Source organism: Mizuhopecten yessoensis, unplaced genomic scaffold (genome assembly GCF_002113885.1).
Source record: "Mizuhopecten yessoensis strain PY_sf001 unplaced genomic scaffold, ASM211388v2 scaffold9409, whole genome shotgun sequence".
Classification (NCBI taxonomy): domain Eukaryota; kingdom Metazoa; phylum Mollusca; class Bivalvia; order Pectinida; family Pectinidae; genus Mizuhopecten; species Mizuhopecten yessoensis.
The window spans coordinates 534,343-548,777 of record NW_018408033.1 but is presented as its reverse complement, the minus strand read 5'-3'; the positions used below and the strand labels follow the sequence as shown (position 1 = coordinate 548,777).

The 14,435-nt window shown below is 36.3% G+C and overlaps 1 protein-coding gene across 2 annotated transcripts; it reads left to right on the top strand.

Annotated features, from left to right (window-relative positions):
* Positions 1-3,415: 3,415 nt before the first annotated feature.
* LOC110458039 (amine sulfotransferase-like) lies at positions 3,416-13,945 on the top strand. 2 transcript variants are annotated; one of them, XM_021509584.1, is made up of 5 exons: positions 3,416-3,627; positions 8,895-9,206; positions 11,358-11,461; positions 12,313-12,499; positions 13,468-13,945. In XM_021509584.1, exons 1-5 carry the CDS (start codon positions 3,453-3,455, stop codon positions 13,575-13,577), a joined length of 888 nt encoding a protein of 295 aa, XP_021365259.1. In that variant the 5' UTR covers positions 3,416-3,452; the 3' UTR covers positions 13,578-13,945. The 2 variants fall into 2 exon arrangements, with proteins under 2 accessions (XP_021365259.1, XP_021365258.1); XM_021509583.1 differs by lacking the exon at positions 3,416-3,627 and adding an exon at positions 5,535-5,822.
* Positions 13,946-14,435: the final 490 nt, after the last annotated feature.

Sequence of the window (14,435 nt, the reverse complement as noted above, 5' to 3'; positions counted from 1 at the left end):
AGACATTTGGTGACCACCCAGTTGCTCAATCAATTATTTGTAGCTTTTGCATTCATGGATGATGCGACGCTTGTCACCTAGCCAAACGTTTGCATTGAACAGTAAATCCTGGTATGATTCTCCTTCGTAACAGGAAGCTACAGAGATCGGTCAGTGACGAACTAACAAATGTGTAATCATGAGTATACTCATCTGTCAAATCCAGATACACACCGGCAAAATAAGGTCAAGCCAAACTGACACATACCGAGACACCGGGAATAAGGTGAAACGAAATCGGGTCTCATTTTGATCTTGTGAAACATGTTTTTGTAATATTTAAGAACGTGTGATCAATTTTAAAAGCAACCACGCATCTAAAAATGTCTCGAAAAACTATATTCCTGTTGTTTGTATAACGATTTGAACAATAAATAAAAAAATGACGAATTCAGCGACCATTTTGAAAACGTGCATTTCTTGCGTTTTACGAAAGGCAAACATTGTACCTTTTATGACACTAGGTAGGTAATTTCAATCGTCATGGTGTCGCTATTTATAATTGTAGACTGGTATTTTTTGCTGTACAACTTTATAATGTTAAAGTATTATGCAACAAAGTGGAAAATGCCAAAATGGTACATTATTAATATTTTAGTGCGAGCCGACCGATCGCACTATTTAATTTGTCTCACTCTGTGTATCTGTGTTCTGTTTCCGTAATGCGCAAAAAGCCACTGCGCATATGGTACCGGATATGAAGGTCTGCGTTGCTAGCAAACGTTTCCAGCAAAAATTACCTTTATGCATTCACGTCATCAGCAATAGAATAATCTACAACGTATAAATACTTCTTACCAAAGTTCTACTCATTGTGGATAGGCAATAAAACAAATTTTACCTCAAACAGTCCGGTCGAACACGCTATGTCATGATAAGATGAAGCGGTAGATCACACCGGCGCTTATATCGGCCACGATTTTTAAGCGCCTCGATGACTTTTACCTCAAGTTGCATTATTTACATAAAGGTGCATACCGTACCAACTTCACACAATAACTGTGCACAATAAGTAATAATCTTGGCAAAGCGGGCGGGTATACTTGTCAACTATCTGTCACAGCTGAGTTTCGGCAAGTATACTGATTTTTGGCCATATTATTTCAGATATTCCTTTCTTCAATATCACACATTAGACATCATGGCCGATTTTAACCCAACATGACTATAATACCGTAACTTTATACATGTATGTATACAAATGAAACTTATTACATGTGGCGACATTCAGATACATGAATTTATAGTCCGTTGTGAAATAACCAGTATTGTGATCTACAATATTTACATATTAAGAGTAACGTTTGATTGTTGACCTCAAAAAGGATGAAAAATAACACAAAAATAACAGAAAAATAACAGGAAAAAAAAACGAAGCACACGGACCCCATCATTTATGTGGCTGTTTTTGAAAGAGAAACACATTTTCTTTTGATTCATTAAATATTAAAAAAGTTCAATAGCAGAACTGCTTATATCAAGCGTTAAATCTACAAACAATGTTTAAAAAATAAAGGGAAGGGTTAAAACTTAAATCGCATTTCTGAATAAAATTGATAACTTTAAGAATTAATTTTGTCCTCCTTTTTTAAAAGAGAATACTATTTTTATCAATCTTGCAAACATTCATACATGTTTGATAACACAGCTGGAAGATATTGTACATGTAATTTTTTTTCGTCAACTGGTCAAAACCAACAAAATCACCTGGAATCAAATATACTGTTTAGTTGGTATCTTTGACCGATCATATCACCAATACGAACACTCGGACATATATATATATATATATTTCCAAAAATGAATACACGGGGAAAAAAATTAAAACATGATTTGTTTTTTTCATCTCGGAGGAGTACATCCTTAATAGCTAATGTCATTTAAGGACGTGCTTCTATATGTGTGTAATGTATGCGCTATTGTGTGCTTATGTGCTAGAAGCAGGGTATGTTGATGCATTTGCCTCCTTGCAATAAGGCGGATCTGATGTCGACTTTAGAGTGCTTCGACACTGAAACATCATGCCGGAAGCACATTATTTCAACCGGTCACATTTAACTGACAACATGTAGACCAGTTGTTGCCATTCCCCTAAATGCTGAACGTTCTTAGGAGAGTAACACTTACCTTTTCAAAGGACTTTTGTATTTCCTAGCCTATGGGCAGAACCCATTGCCTTCTCCACTTGAGCGATCGCGCAACACTAAGACTAAAGCCAAACGTGAGGTATTATGAAGCACGACCCTACGAAACATTTTTTTTTTTTATAAAGTAGAGAGAATATTATTAGATTTCAAATGTTGCAATCGGGGCAGCAGATCAATGCTGGTTTCCTCGGTGTCCTCTTAGAAGAAGACTCAGACGAAAGACTTTGATTCTGCGGGGAGGGGGGCCTAACATTAGTCGCCTTTTACGAGGCGCCCTTTTACGACACATATAGTAAGGTACAACTTGTTCTAACGCCGATACCGGGACAACGGGAATAAGATCGAACGCGATAAGAAGGTCGAACGAAAAAAATATAACAGGACACCGAGAATAAGGTCAAACGGGTTCAAATATAACGGGACACCGGGAATAAGGTCGAACGAAATTTAAATATATAAGAATAAGGAATGGCTTGTCTGAAACATCAATCGAATGTATTAGCATGGACAAAAACATGTAATTATACGTCAACCAAATTATGTACCAACTATTGTAAGAGAAAACCTCAAAAATCAAATAATCTTATATAATTTCACTCATAGAGTTCTATATTCACGGTAAGCATGCAAACTCCATTTACACAAGCCTCGTGTAATTTAAAAATATGTTAATCACCAAAATGGCGCAGTGTACAGTAACAATGGTGGACTATATACTTCACCGTATTTACATGTATATATCCGTTCCATGTACACAAGTTAAGTAGTGCAATGCCCTAAATGACAAAAATCATTACGGCTTATCCATCATTCGACTGAGTATTTTTGCATACATGTAAAACATTTCTAAACGTTGCTTTTTAAGAACAATTGTATTCCCCGAAAAAGACCTCCTTTAAAATTTAACGTAAGCGTATTAAACCGTATAAGTTTAAATATCAATAAGCAATTTTTCATTAAATTTGGTTTGGTTTGGTTTATTACGTTTAACATCCTATTAACAGCCAGTGTAATTTAAGGACGTGCCTTCGTGTATGTTGTGGATGCACATGCGTGTATGTGTATTGGTGTGCTGGAGACAGGACATGTTTGTGTACTTGCCTCCTTGTGATAGCGCGTGCTAGATCACTTCCTAGTGCCATTATTATGCCAGCCAATCGGTGCGTCGCTCACTAAAATGTTACAAGGTCATTTCCCCTACATGTTATCTACTAGGGTTAGTTGTATTAGTAGCCTGAAGACTCGAATACGTGTTGTAATAAGACGATGGCAGAATCAGTTGAGGTACGAGACGAGGATGGAAACCTTTTACAAACAAAGAAGTACGATGGGAAATACTACGTCAGCCATTTCATTGGAAATGTTAAAGATCATCTGGCTGCAATAGACGATATGGCTGTCAGGGATGATGATACGTTCATAATGTCCTACCCTAAGTCAGGTTTGTTGTCGAGTTAACGAAACGTTGTTGTTTATTAATTTTTCTTCATTTCATAGATATTTGATATATACAGATCGTGGTCTAGATGAATCAATAGCGAGCGGTTACATTTATAATCGATGACATTACTCACAATCATAAAGATTAATCTCGATCCTTACGTCATATGTCTTATGTAGCATACGCAATTACTTACAGTATTATACAATCGTGCACACTAACATTCATTTGCAGCAGGTTTATTCCGTCTTTGCGTATTGCAGAGTTATCTACTCTTATGAGCAGGTATTGCTTGTTACGTCATTGGTTTATGTGAGACAATTACGTCGTTTCTCAAAAAGTATTGACGTTACTCTCACAAACATAAGTTCAGACGAACACGTTGGCACTAGCAATAAAAGAATAGTAAAAACGTATAGCTACATGTGTTTGAAATACTGATTGTTGTTGTTGACGATTGCACCAGATCACTGGCAAAACTAGAGTATGATGAGTTGGATTCAGTTCCAGAAATGGGTGTTTCGTTTTAAAAATTAGAAGTTCGAAAATCAACATCAGAATTCCTGCATAATCGTTTATTTACGGTGTAATCTGCTACAGGACATTTCAGGATCCTATAAACAGTCTTGTTTCATTATACCTCGCCGGGTAATGCCGCGCTTTTGTCCGTTTGCCTACAACACACATACATACATATATGCTCTCACACTTGTACATTAACACAAAGTTACACAACCCATAGGACCTTAACTGTAAATAAAACTTTACCCTATACCATCAAACCAAACGTTCTCCTCGGCTTCAACAGCGGAGCACCATACTAGCAAGCACGTGATCCTGAACAGAGTTCGATCCCTTAGCGTAGGTTTAAGAATTAATAAACTCTCTTTTACATTGCAATTAGTGCGTTAAATCTACTGTATTGTGCACAATTAATATGGATTGATGTACTCCTCGTACTGGTGTGTCAGCGTTTCAGTTGACAAACGGAATGGAATGAAAACGCATTGAAACATGGCATTAACGAAACGGAACGAAAATATGTTCACTGTTTGGAACGAAACGCGAATAAGACGGAACGAAACATGCTTTTCTCACAGGAACGGAATGGATTGAAATTAGGCGAAACGAAACGCGAGGAATGATTGAAAACGAAATGGAATGAAACGATCTGAGAAGATAAACTATTCTAATCGAGATTTCCGTTGTAATAGATAAAGGCTAGATATGATAAACTAGCAGTAGATCGTACAAGTTAGAAAGTTGAGATTATTTTTCTGTGAAAACTATGTTTGCAAATACGGAGTATGCTTAATCTTAATTCGTTATTGTCAATAAGGCTAAAGAAAAAAGTTGATTTATTCAAAATAGTAGCCAGTCCTAACGCATTTTCAGGGTTTTCCAAGCTTATTTTAATAGCTGGAATGCGATGTAAAAATATCCCTTCATACACAGCGGTGTAGCATAAAGAAACTCTACCTTCGGGATTCTCAAAGTTACCCAATTTGAAAACCCATCTGATGGAATTTCTCTATCATACACCCCTGGGCATGAAACAATATTATAGTCTTAAAAAAGCAAATAAGAACAATAGGACAATACGTCACATTCTTCGTTAGGTTTGTGGTGAAACCTTCGTATTTTCATCAGGGTGTGTCAACGTTTTGATCATTCCGTTAGATAAAATAGGTATTCATGAGGTATCGACAACAGTTTGTTACAATTTTGTAATTTGTTAGTTAGGAGAAATTATGCCGTATTGGGTTAAACGCAATCGTTTTTATCACATCACCCTGTAAATCAATTTCAGGACGTGTCCTTATGATTGAGTAGTATAATCTGGCAGCTTAATCGTAAAATCATACATTGACCTTTCAACACCTCCTGCTATTGACGTCGTCAGTTATAATATACATGTGACCTAATTGACTTCACCCACTATCTCTGTGAAGGCGATTTTGTATTATCTGTTGGGTTGAATGTAATAGTAATCTAATAAGCTCGAATACATAAAAACACAATGGCAGAATGGGTCGAGGAACGAGATGAGGATGGAAACGTTTTGAAAACAAAGAAGTACGATGGGAAATACTACGTTAGCCATTTCATCGGAAATGTTAAAGATCATCTGGATGCTATAGACGATATGGCTGTCAGGGAGGATGATACGTTCGTAATTTCTTACCCTAAGTCAGGTTTGTAGACAAGTCCACGAAAAACTCTTATTGTGCTAACCTTTTGGTTTTTCCACATATCTTTAATATAAACAGGACGTGGTCTAGATAAATAGAAAGCCGCTAGCTAAGTTTACAATTGTTGAAATTGCTCACGCAAATATACATCAATCTCGGTGTGTACATACACGATCATTGATCAGAATCGTTATGTTTAAAAGCATACGCGCTAACGTGCATTAATAGAAAACGTGCACAAATACATGTACCTACATTTGCAACAGGTTTATACTACTTTATATTATGCATGCAATAGGGTTACTGCCACGTTGTTCTACTGTAACAGCAAATTTTAGATGACCTTGAAATATCCAGCTTGAGCTTGTTCCCGTTTTCGTGTCTATACTCGTATGATTCTGCCGGCCATGTAGTACACTCAACTGGCAATGAATATATATGATCAAAAATGTTATTTATAGCACGACACGTATTGCTTCTGTTTAAGTTAACACCAGAAAATAAGCAAATTGAGGTTATCCCAATCTGGGTTCACTTACAGACTAGGTTTATCTGTGGTGTGCATACTAGGAACAATAATCAGTAAAATATCTACCACAAAAGTTAAACACTGTGTGGATTTTAAGGTCACCTGAGCTTTAGCTCAAGTGACCTACACTTTGCTATCCGTCTTCGTCCGTCGTCTTCCGTCAGCTTTCAACTTAAGTTGAATTACTGTTAAAGGGATTTCATTGATTGTTCATGGGAATGTTACTGACTACTCCTTGACCAAGTTAAGTTATTTTTCGGGGAGATTAAAAATCATATATGGCCGCCACTGCCGCCATTTTGAAAAACTATTTCAAGCTTAAAGTCAAGTTCTACTGCGACGATTTAATTGAAACCTGGTAGGAATGATCGACTCATAGTCCTGACAAAGTGTTGTTATTTTTCGAGTCAATCAGAAATCAAATATGGCCGCTACGGCCGCTATTTTGAAAAAAACTATTTAAAACTTAAGATCAAGTTCTAATAGGCCTATTTAACTGAAACTCAGTCTAGGAATGATCAACTTATTGTTCTGACTAACTTTACTTAACTATTTTTTACTCAAGTTTTGGTAGGGATGATTGACATCATTATCTCCACTCCATATTTCAACAAGTAAAATGTATACTGTAGGACTCAGGTGACCGTTAAGGCCGATGGGCCTCTTGTTGTTTTAATCAAAGTCCCTGTATTAGATGATCTGTGGTTTTTACTTTTTTGTCAACAGACATAATTTCTCATAACTTGGCCCTTGTCTACAAACACTGCTTGAAAAAGGGGTTGTCTTAATGATTATGAAAACTTTAATTATAGATCTTCCATTTTGTTAGAGACTAGCATGTGATTCTTCTTTATTTCAATCATATCGAAAACCAATTAATGACAATGATAGGGCATACCTTATTTATACTAAATTCCGAAACTGGATATATATATATATATAAACAACGTTTTATCAATGCGTATACCATACTTATCACCATTAAATTAAAACTTACATTCTAAGTTTGATACGGTATACACCAGAAATGGAATGAATTTAGTGTAAATTTGGAAGATGACAAAAGATTCTTTGATTAATATTGATAATTTTTTCCACCACCTTTCCCTATGAGGCATGGTATTCTAGTGATAGGACGCCAGGCTTGTGACCCAAGGTGTGCGTCACGTCACGGCACTGTGTTGAATCCTTGAACAAGATACTTTATTCCGCGTGTTCCAGTCTACTCAGCTGTAAATGAGTACGTGGCTGAGCAGTGCTGGAATTGCAACCTGCTGGCTGTGAAAGCCGAAATGGCAGCACCAGCGTTTTGTTCCCCAATAACCACGGATGATAATTTGTGAACCGCTTTGAGACGACCTACATGTAAGACCTATTTTGTGATAAAACGGTATATAAGAACCTCGAGTTATTATAATCATTATTTACCAATCTGAAAGAACGCCTTCGTGTATCTGTCTTTAAAGCTTCCCTGTCCAAAAGAAGCTGAACGATGATAATAATTCATGGTTGTGTATCAATGTGAAAAATATCCCTGAAAAGGACATGTATTACATGTTTTATGGCCGTAAAATTGTTACCACTGACGAGTTCTAAATAGCCGAAAAAGACCCTTTGTTTTTTGCCTTTGTTTGATTCCTGAGACTTCCTTCATCGTCATTAATACCTTATCAAATGGATTCTTCGTTAAATCATATTTCCAATGATTATTTTAGAATTACGTAACAAGTAGGAAAGTCATTGCTTCATTTGTTTAGCTACATAGACCTGAGACTTTAATAAACCCTCAGATTTGCATGAACCATGTAACAAGTTGACACGAGTCAACGAGCAAGATTTCCAATAGACTACATATATTCAAATTAGAATAAAATATGCTCCTCTCCTGGCCGACATGTTTTTGTTTATTTAATTGCAGAGCTTATCATGGCTGGTATCAGACACCTTGCCAAGTCATTCACTCTAACTTTAAGAGATATTCAAGATATAATGCCTGAAAAAAGTCGATATAAAATACTTCTTTTTATTTGCTTAAACTCAGACACTTCTACAGCAGCTGCTAACTCGATCTTTCCTAGAAAAAGGACCAACAGGGATGGTTAACTACAAAGTTGTATGTGCCAATTTTGATTTATTTTTCTGTCGTGAACTTTCCTTTTATTGATAGTAACTTCGCTATTTCACACAAACTTCAACGTGTATATATCGCAGTTGATACGGTATTTAAATGCTTGCTCCGAAAATTTTCAATTTTCGAAATAGATCACAAATCAGAGATATACGTAGATAAAGACTATGGGTAAGTTATGATGTTGCTTTCATTATCTTCATTGACAATGGTATTGTTCGTGTGCGAAGGGAAGTTCATTTGTTTACCTTGTGTTTACCTTGTGTTTTCACAAGCACAGTTCTACATTTCAGGATATAACTACGCGGTATTAATCAACTTCAAGGGACAAACAAACTATTTCGACGTAAACGGGTCATTTGAGACATCCCCCGTAGGTAATAACCCAGTTAGTCTGTATTATTTGTATTCCCTGCAGGAACACATTGGATGTTTACCTTAGCCAAAATGTTACGTACCGGAGATACCTCATACCACGGTTCGCCGACGTTTCTGGATTTCAATGAAATGGAGAAACTGAACAATATGCCATCCCCCCGAATATTTGCAACTCACATGATCTTTGACCGCCTGCCTCGACAAGCCAGGGAAGGGAAGGGAAAGATCCTGGTTATATTTAGGAACCCAAAGGATGTAGTTGCATCCCTCCATGAGTTTATCAAAAAACTTGATCATTCTGACGTCATCGCAAGTTGGCCTGGGCTCCTGAAATTCTACATGGAAGGGAAAAGTATGTATGACGTCCTTCTTAAGAATCTTGGCTTCTTTACCGTGACATTATTTGCTTGTTCAAATTATTTTCTAGTTATGTTAACCTGTAAAATGTCATATACGAATGAAATGTTGGCTAGATAATAACAACATAATCAAAATCTACACAAACTATATGCAATTATGTCTCTTCGGTGAGTAAGCAATAATAAAAAAGATGTTGAAGGGAAATGCCGCTCGTACGATTTGTGCGGTAGCTTATACATGTATATTTACTAACAGTCAAATTTTTATTACTTAAAATCTTGTTTTTGAGAATTGTTTCTATAACCTTGAGCTTCATTTACCTAAATTTGACATAAATGCTGTCCCGTTGGTTCTTGACTGAGACATATTTTATTCTACTGGTGCAGTAGGATATACAATTAATTTCGTCCGGTAAGGCCTGTAACAGCCTATTGTAACAAGTGACTATGACCGTTTATTCCTGTCAGCCGTTATCAAAGGGTTCACGGTATGACCTGTCATAAATATGTAGACTAGATGAAAGTTCAAGTATCATACGCTAGCGATGTTATCTAATTGACACGTGCAGTTTATATCAGCTATTTATATATGATCTACGTTAATGCCAACAAAGTTAAATATTTGTTCATATCACTAAATCAGCTGCATAGCACACGGCAATCCCAAGTACGTCTAGGGTCGGGCAAATATGAGTCGCTGTATTTTGTATATGGGAACCTGTTATCTAAAATTTATGAGTATCACAGAACACGTATATGATTCATAGCATGATATCAACAGAGGCCGTATACGTGACTTACTGACAAATGCTAGTATACACTGACTGTGGATACATGTACAAGAGACTTCGGGGAAAACTGGATGGGGTCGGTAGGGGAATTTGAAGTATTATATAATTGATATATACAAGTACACAGGGGCCGGACATCTTAGACATGGGTTTATGTAAGTAAAGCGAATGTAATGGTGATTAACACAGGGGCCTAATGATATAAGTGTATGTAAGTTATAGAAACGTAGTACAAACAGAGGCGAAGTATGTGGGTCGTCGAATCATTTGTACAGAGGCAGAAGAAATAAAATATGGGTTTTACAATTTTGTTAGTAGAGGGCAAGTAGGGATACAGGGACCATTTATGGGATGATCCTATTAAAAATACACCGGTCCAGACAGAGGATCTACAAGAATAAGGTGCTTTACACTACCTGTACAGATACAGGATTGACCTTTATGTAGTACAATCGAGAGAGACCTGAAAATATAGACTTGTAGGGATTATCAATAGATAAGTTAGAGGGGTTATATCAACACTCGGTCAGTATATCATCCACCAGTCATCGTGTTTAATGTCACGTGTTTTGTAGTCAGTTCTTATGTTTTATATCAAATGTTTAACACACTCAACAAAGGAAATTTCCATTGTAATATACAACTACAAAAGAAAAAATAATCATTAAAGAAACTGTCAGAAAAGGTGATTTTTTTTACTGAGCTGTAATTTCTCACAATAGGCTGTCATCTTATTAACATTTAAGTAGATCAACTTCAGGAGTCGAGTAACTGTTGTAACGTAATAGAATGAAACTATTTATCACTTGAAGAACACAACTTATTGTGTCACTCTAGCTGCCGGGGTGTGTACAAAAGCACGTGCGAAGGGAGATAACTCAAACTAGAACAATGATGACGACACACTTGAGCGTTCGAGGCTTGCAAGATAAAATATCCTACAAGCAATCTCAAAGGGCATCGAATCAAACGAAACAGGCAATGATGGGGCCGCTAAGGGTGCTTATTACAAAGGTGGTTGTATATTATTCGAGATATTGTCGAAAAGGTGTCTAATAGAGGCTATTTTGGTAGCAATCAAATAATATTACCACTCAAACTCACAATGTGACTTATAATTTTGCAGAAAAATTGTAGTAAAAGATTGTCAGGGTGACAAATTCGTTTTCTCTTGGTTAGGAGGGGTATACAGGTTCATTTACCCCTTTGATCGTTATAGACCAGACGGGGTCTATGAGTCCGTAGACTCCTCCGAAACTAGAGATAACTTATATTGTCACCCTACATGTTTTGTCCATGAATAGTGCTTTGTGATTAATTATAGAAATGTGTCTCTTCATGTTTTTACGTTAGTGACCTACGGTTCCTGGTTTGACCATATACAGGCTTGGGACAAAACGAAGAAGGAATACAAGGGAGACAACATCATGTATCTCATCTACGAAGACATGAAAAAGGTCGCTTTTTTTGATGTATTATTTATTATTTGGTATTATCCAATTCACATCGCTTGCGAGACAATCATTGATTGTTCTGTTTACCGTCACTTATCAGATATCCAGGTTTATAACTTCTTATCTACATTACCATTTAGCATGTCAATTGTGAATATAATAGGTGAAGCGTATACGTATGCGCGAGTTAAGTTGACGTAATAAATCGCGTAAACTGTTAATAGTAATACACAGCTGTCATGAAGCATATGCAGCTTGATATTAGTTCATGTGCACGTGCACAAGGAATGTGTTTTTTCCTGTGATTCGTTGTGATTCTCTTTTATACATAGTCATCTACAGCGAAGCCTACAGAAGCAGTTTGGGGCATAAATTTGTCCTGATACATACTTTTTTCTAAAACATACCTTTTCAGACCATGCCACAGAGGGCCCTGTATTTCACACTGTGCTAATGCAATATTGTAGATACCCCACAAACCGATCCCATTAATGATGCAAGAATGGGTTCCGAACATTTCAGTGTCAGTTTACGCTTTAATAATGTGACATACTGATTCCTCAAGAAGAACAGGCCCTGATCGATGTATACATTCATATATCATGCATACCATACATGCATGTGTTCGACTTCGCTTTGTCCGCCATTGTTTCTCGATTCAAGTTTGGGTAATGATAAGCTATGCTATTTTTGGAAATATCATACGCAAATTACTAATAATTGAAGGTACAGTATGTAAATAAATGCAACATCACTCATAAATATTACTCTGACATTCTAATAATGCATAAGATATGTATAAATGTTTCAATTGGAATGTGCCATACATAAATATTATATGTTGATGGGTTTAGGATCTTCGATCGCACGTGGGAGAGATAGCGCCGTTCCTTGGAGCCAATACAGAAACAGATTTTCTGGACAAGGTGACGGATAAGTGTACATTCCGAAATATGGTTTCAGAAGCCACGAAGACGTTCACACCAGATGATCAGTGGAAGGAGGTTACATCCACCAAGACACTCCCTATATACAGGAAAGGTATGTAATGGCAATACACGTAAAGGGAAGCACTGTCTGGAACTGTGTAAAGACCGACAGTGGTAAGATGATACGTAGAGAGCAATGCTTATGTATGTATGTCAATTGTAAAATGTACACAAAGAGCAATAGTTGTGTAATTGTATTTGAAAGGTATGTAAAATACCCTGTTTCTGCTCGAAAGGTGCATGAGACCAGCAATAAAATAGTTGTTCTGTTGCAATTGTATATACATAGACGGCACATCTAACCTGTGTTTACCCCCAAAGATACGCGAGTATAACATTAGCTTATTTCTTACGAACGAAACGTGAGAAGGCTAAAGTTGATATTTTTACAGAAAACGGAAGGTTGAAGGCACAATTTGTTTACTTGTACTAAAAAGTGCTAGAGGGGAACACTAATGCAGTTGTATTGCCATTGAAAAGAATCATCTAACTAAGCTATATTTACACTGAAAGATACATGGAACGAATCGCTTATGTATTGCTACTCACTGAGAGATACGCAAAACTAAGGAATGAATTTCTCCTGGAAAGATAAACATTATTGTAAATACATGCGTACTGTTATTGCCATAACGATACAGGTCTATCAGAAAGGTATCTACAGGTGAAAAACTGGTATATTTCTACTTTGAAATGTTGCCTTTGAAGTACTAGTATATACGTAGGTAGAGGGTATGAATAATGATCTTAATAGAAGGAACTCGTCTTTACACAAAAACTTCTTTAAGAAAATACAAAGTTCCCTGTCCTCGCTATTGTTTCATTTCCCTAACCACTGACCAATTATTTGACAACACTAACACTACTCTTTCGTGTTAATATTCTGTATGGAAGATGTACATTGTATATTGGAGCTGATAACAGCATTTGCCACCACTAACATTTTCAAAATCTATACGAGAGAACTTCATAATATCATTGTTTTTATATTATCACAAAAGGTTTTTGTTTTTGTTACAGGAGAAATAGGCGACTGGAAAAATCACTTCACGGTTGCGCAAAATGAATATTTTAACAAAGTATATGAGGAGAAGATGGCAAATAACAGTTTTCATTTCCGATTTGAATAGACTTCAGCGGTGTGTTATCAATACTTCATAAAACGGTGCAATATGGAACAAAATGTATAAGGTCGCCAAGAAATATGTTCATAAGCAGTTAACATTGTTATGTGAACTAATTAACTTTGTTACCTTGCATAATTAGATGTTTTGTTCTGACCAAATCAGTTGTGATTGTATATTCTCAATTGTGACATTTTGATACTTAATTGAGACATTTCATACTTATTTCGTTAATATTTGTTGAGATAAATTCAACAATGTTTGAATAGAAAACAATAATTAAGGATAATAAAACCTACATTGAATACAAGTCGAGTGAATGTTTAACGTTGGTGGATCAATATGAAATCAATATTAAAATCAAATAACATGTATGCTAGTAGTCTTTGCGTTCTTGACATATGTTACTTACGAGGGCTCTTTCTATCTTAGAGACATATAGCGATGGTAACCATGGTGTCAGCCTTCAGGTAATGGACAGAAATACCAGGGCATCGTACAACTCCTGAATTTCTTCAACAAAGAATATCACCTATTTTTATTCATTGGAACATACTGAATGGTATAAGCTATAGTTCAATCACCGACACTTTTGTACTGAAATATCAAATTAACGATACTTTTTTTTGCATGAATATTCTCCCCTGATTACCTCTCCTATTATTGCGACCCTTTGCAGTGTATCGTATGTGTACAGGGATATATCCATCGATAATTGAGTATTATTAACTTCACTTCAAGAAAATACTTTGTAAGACGAAGAGATGTTCCGCACCTTACAGCCATTTAGGACTTACAAATGATTTCAAAAGTCAACAGAATGCAAGTAAATGAATGCAACGTTCCGAAACATATGTACAAATA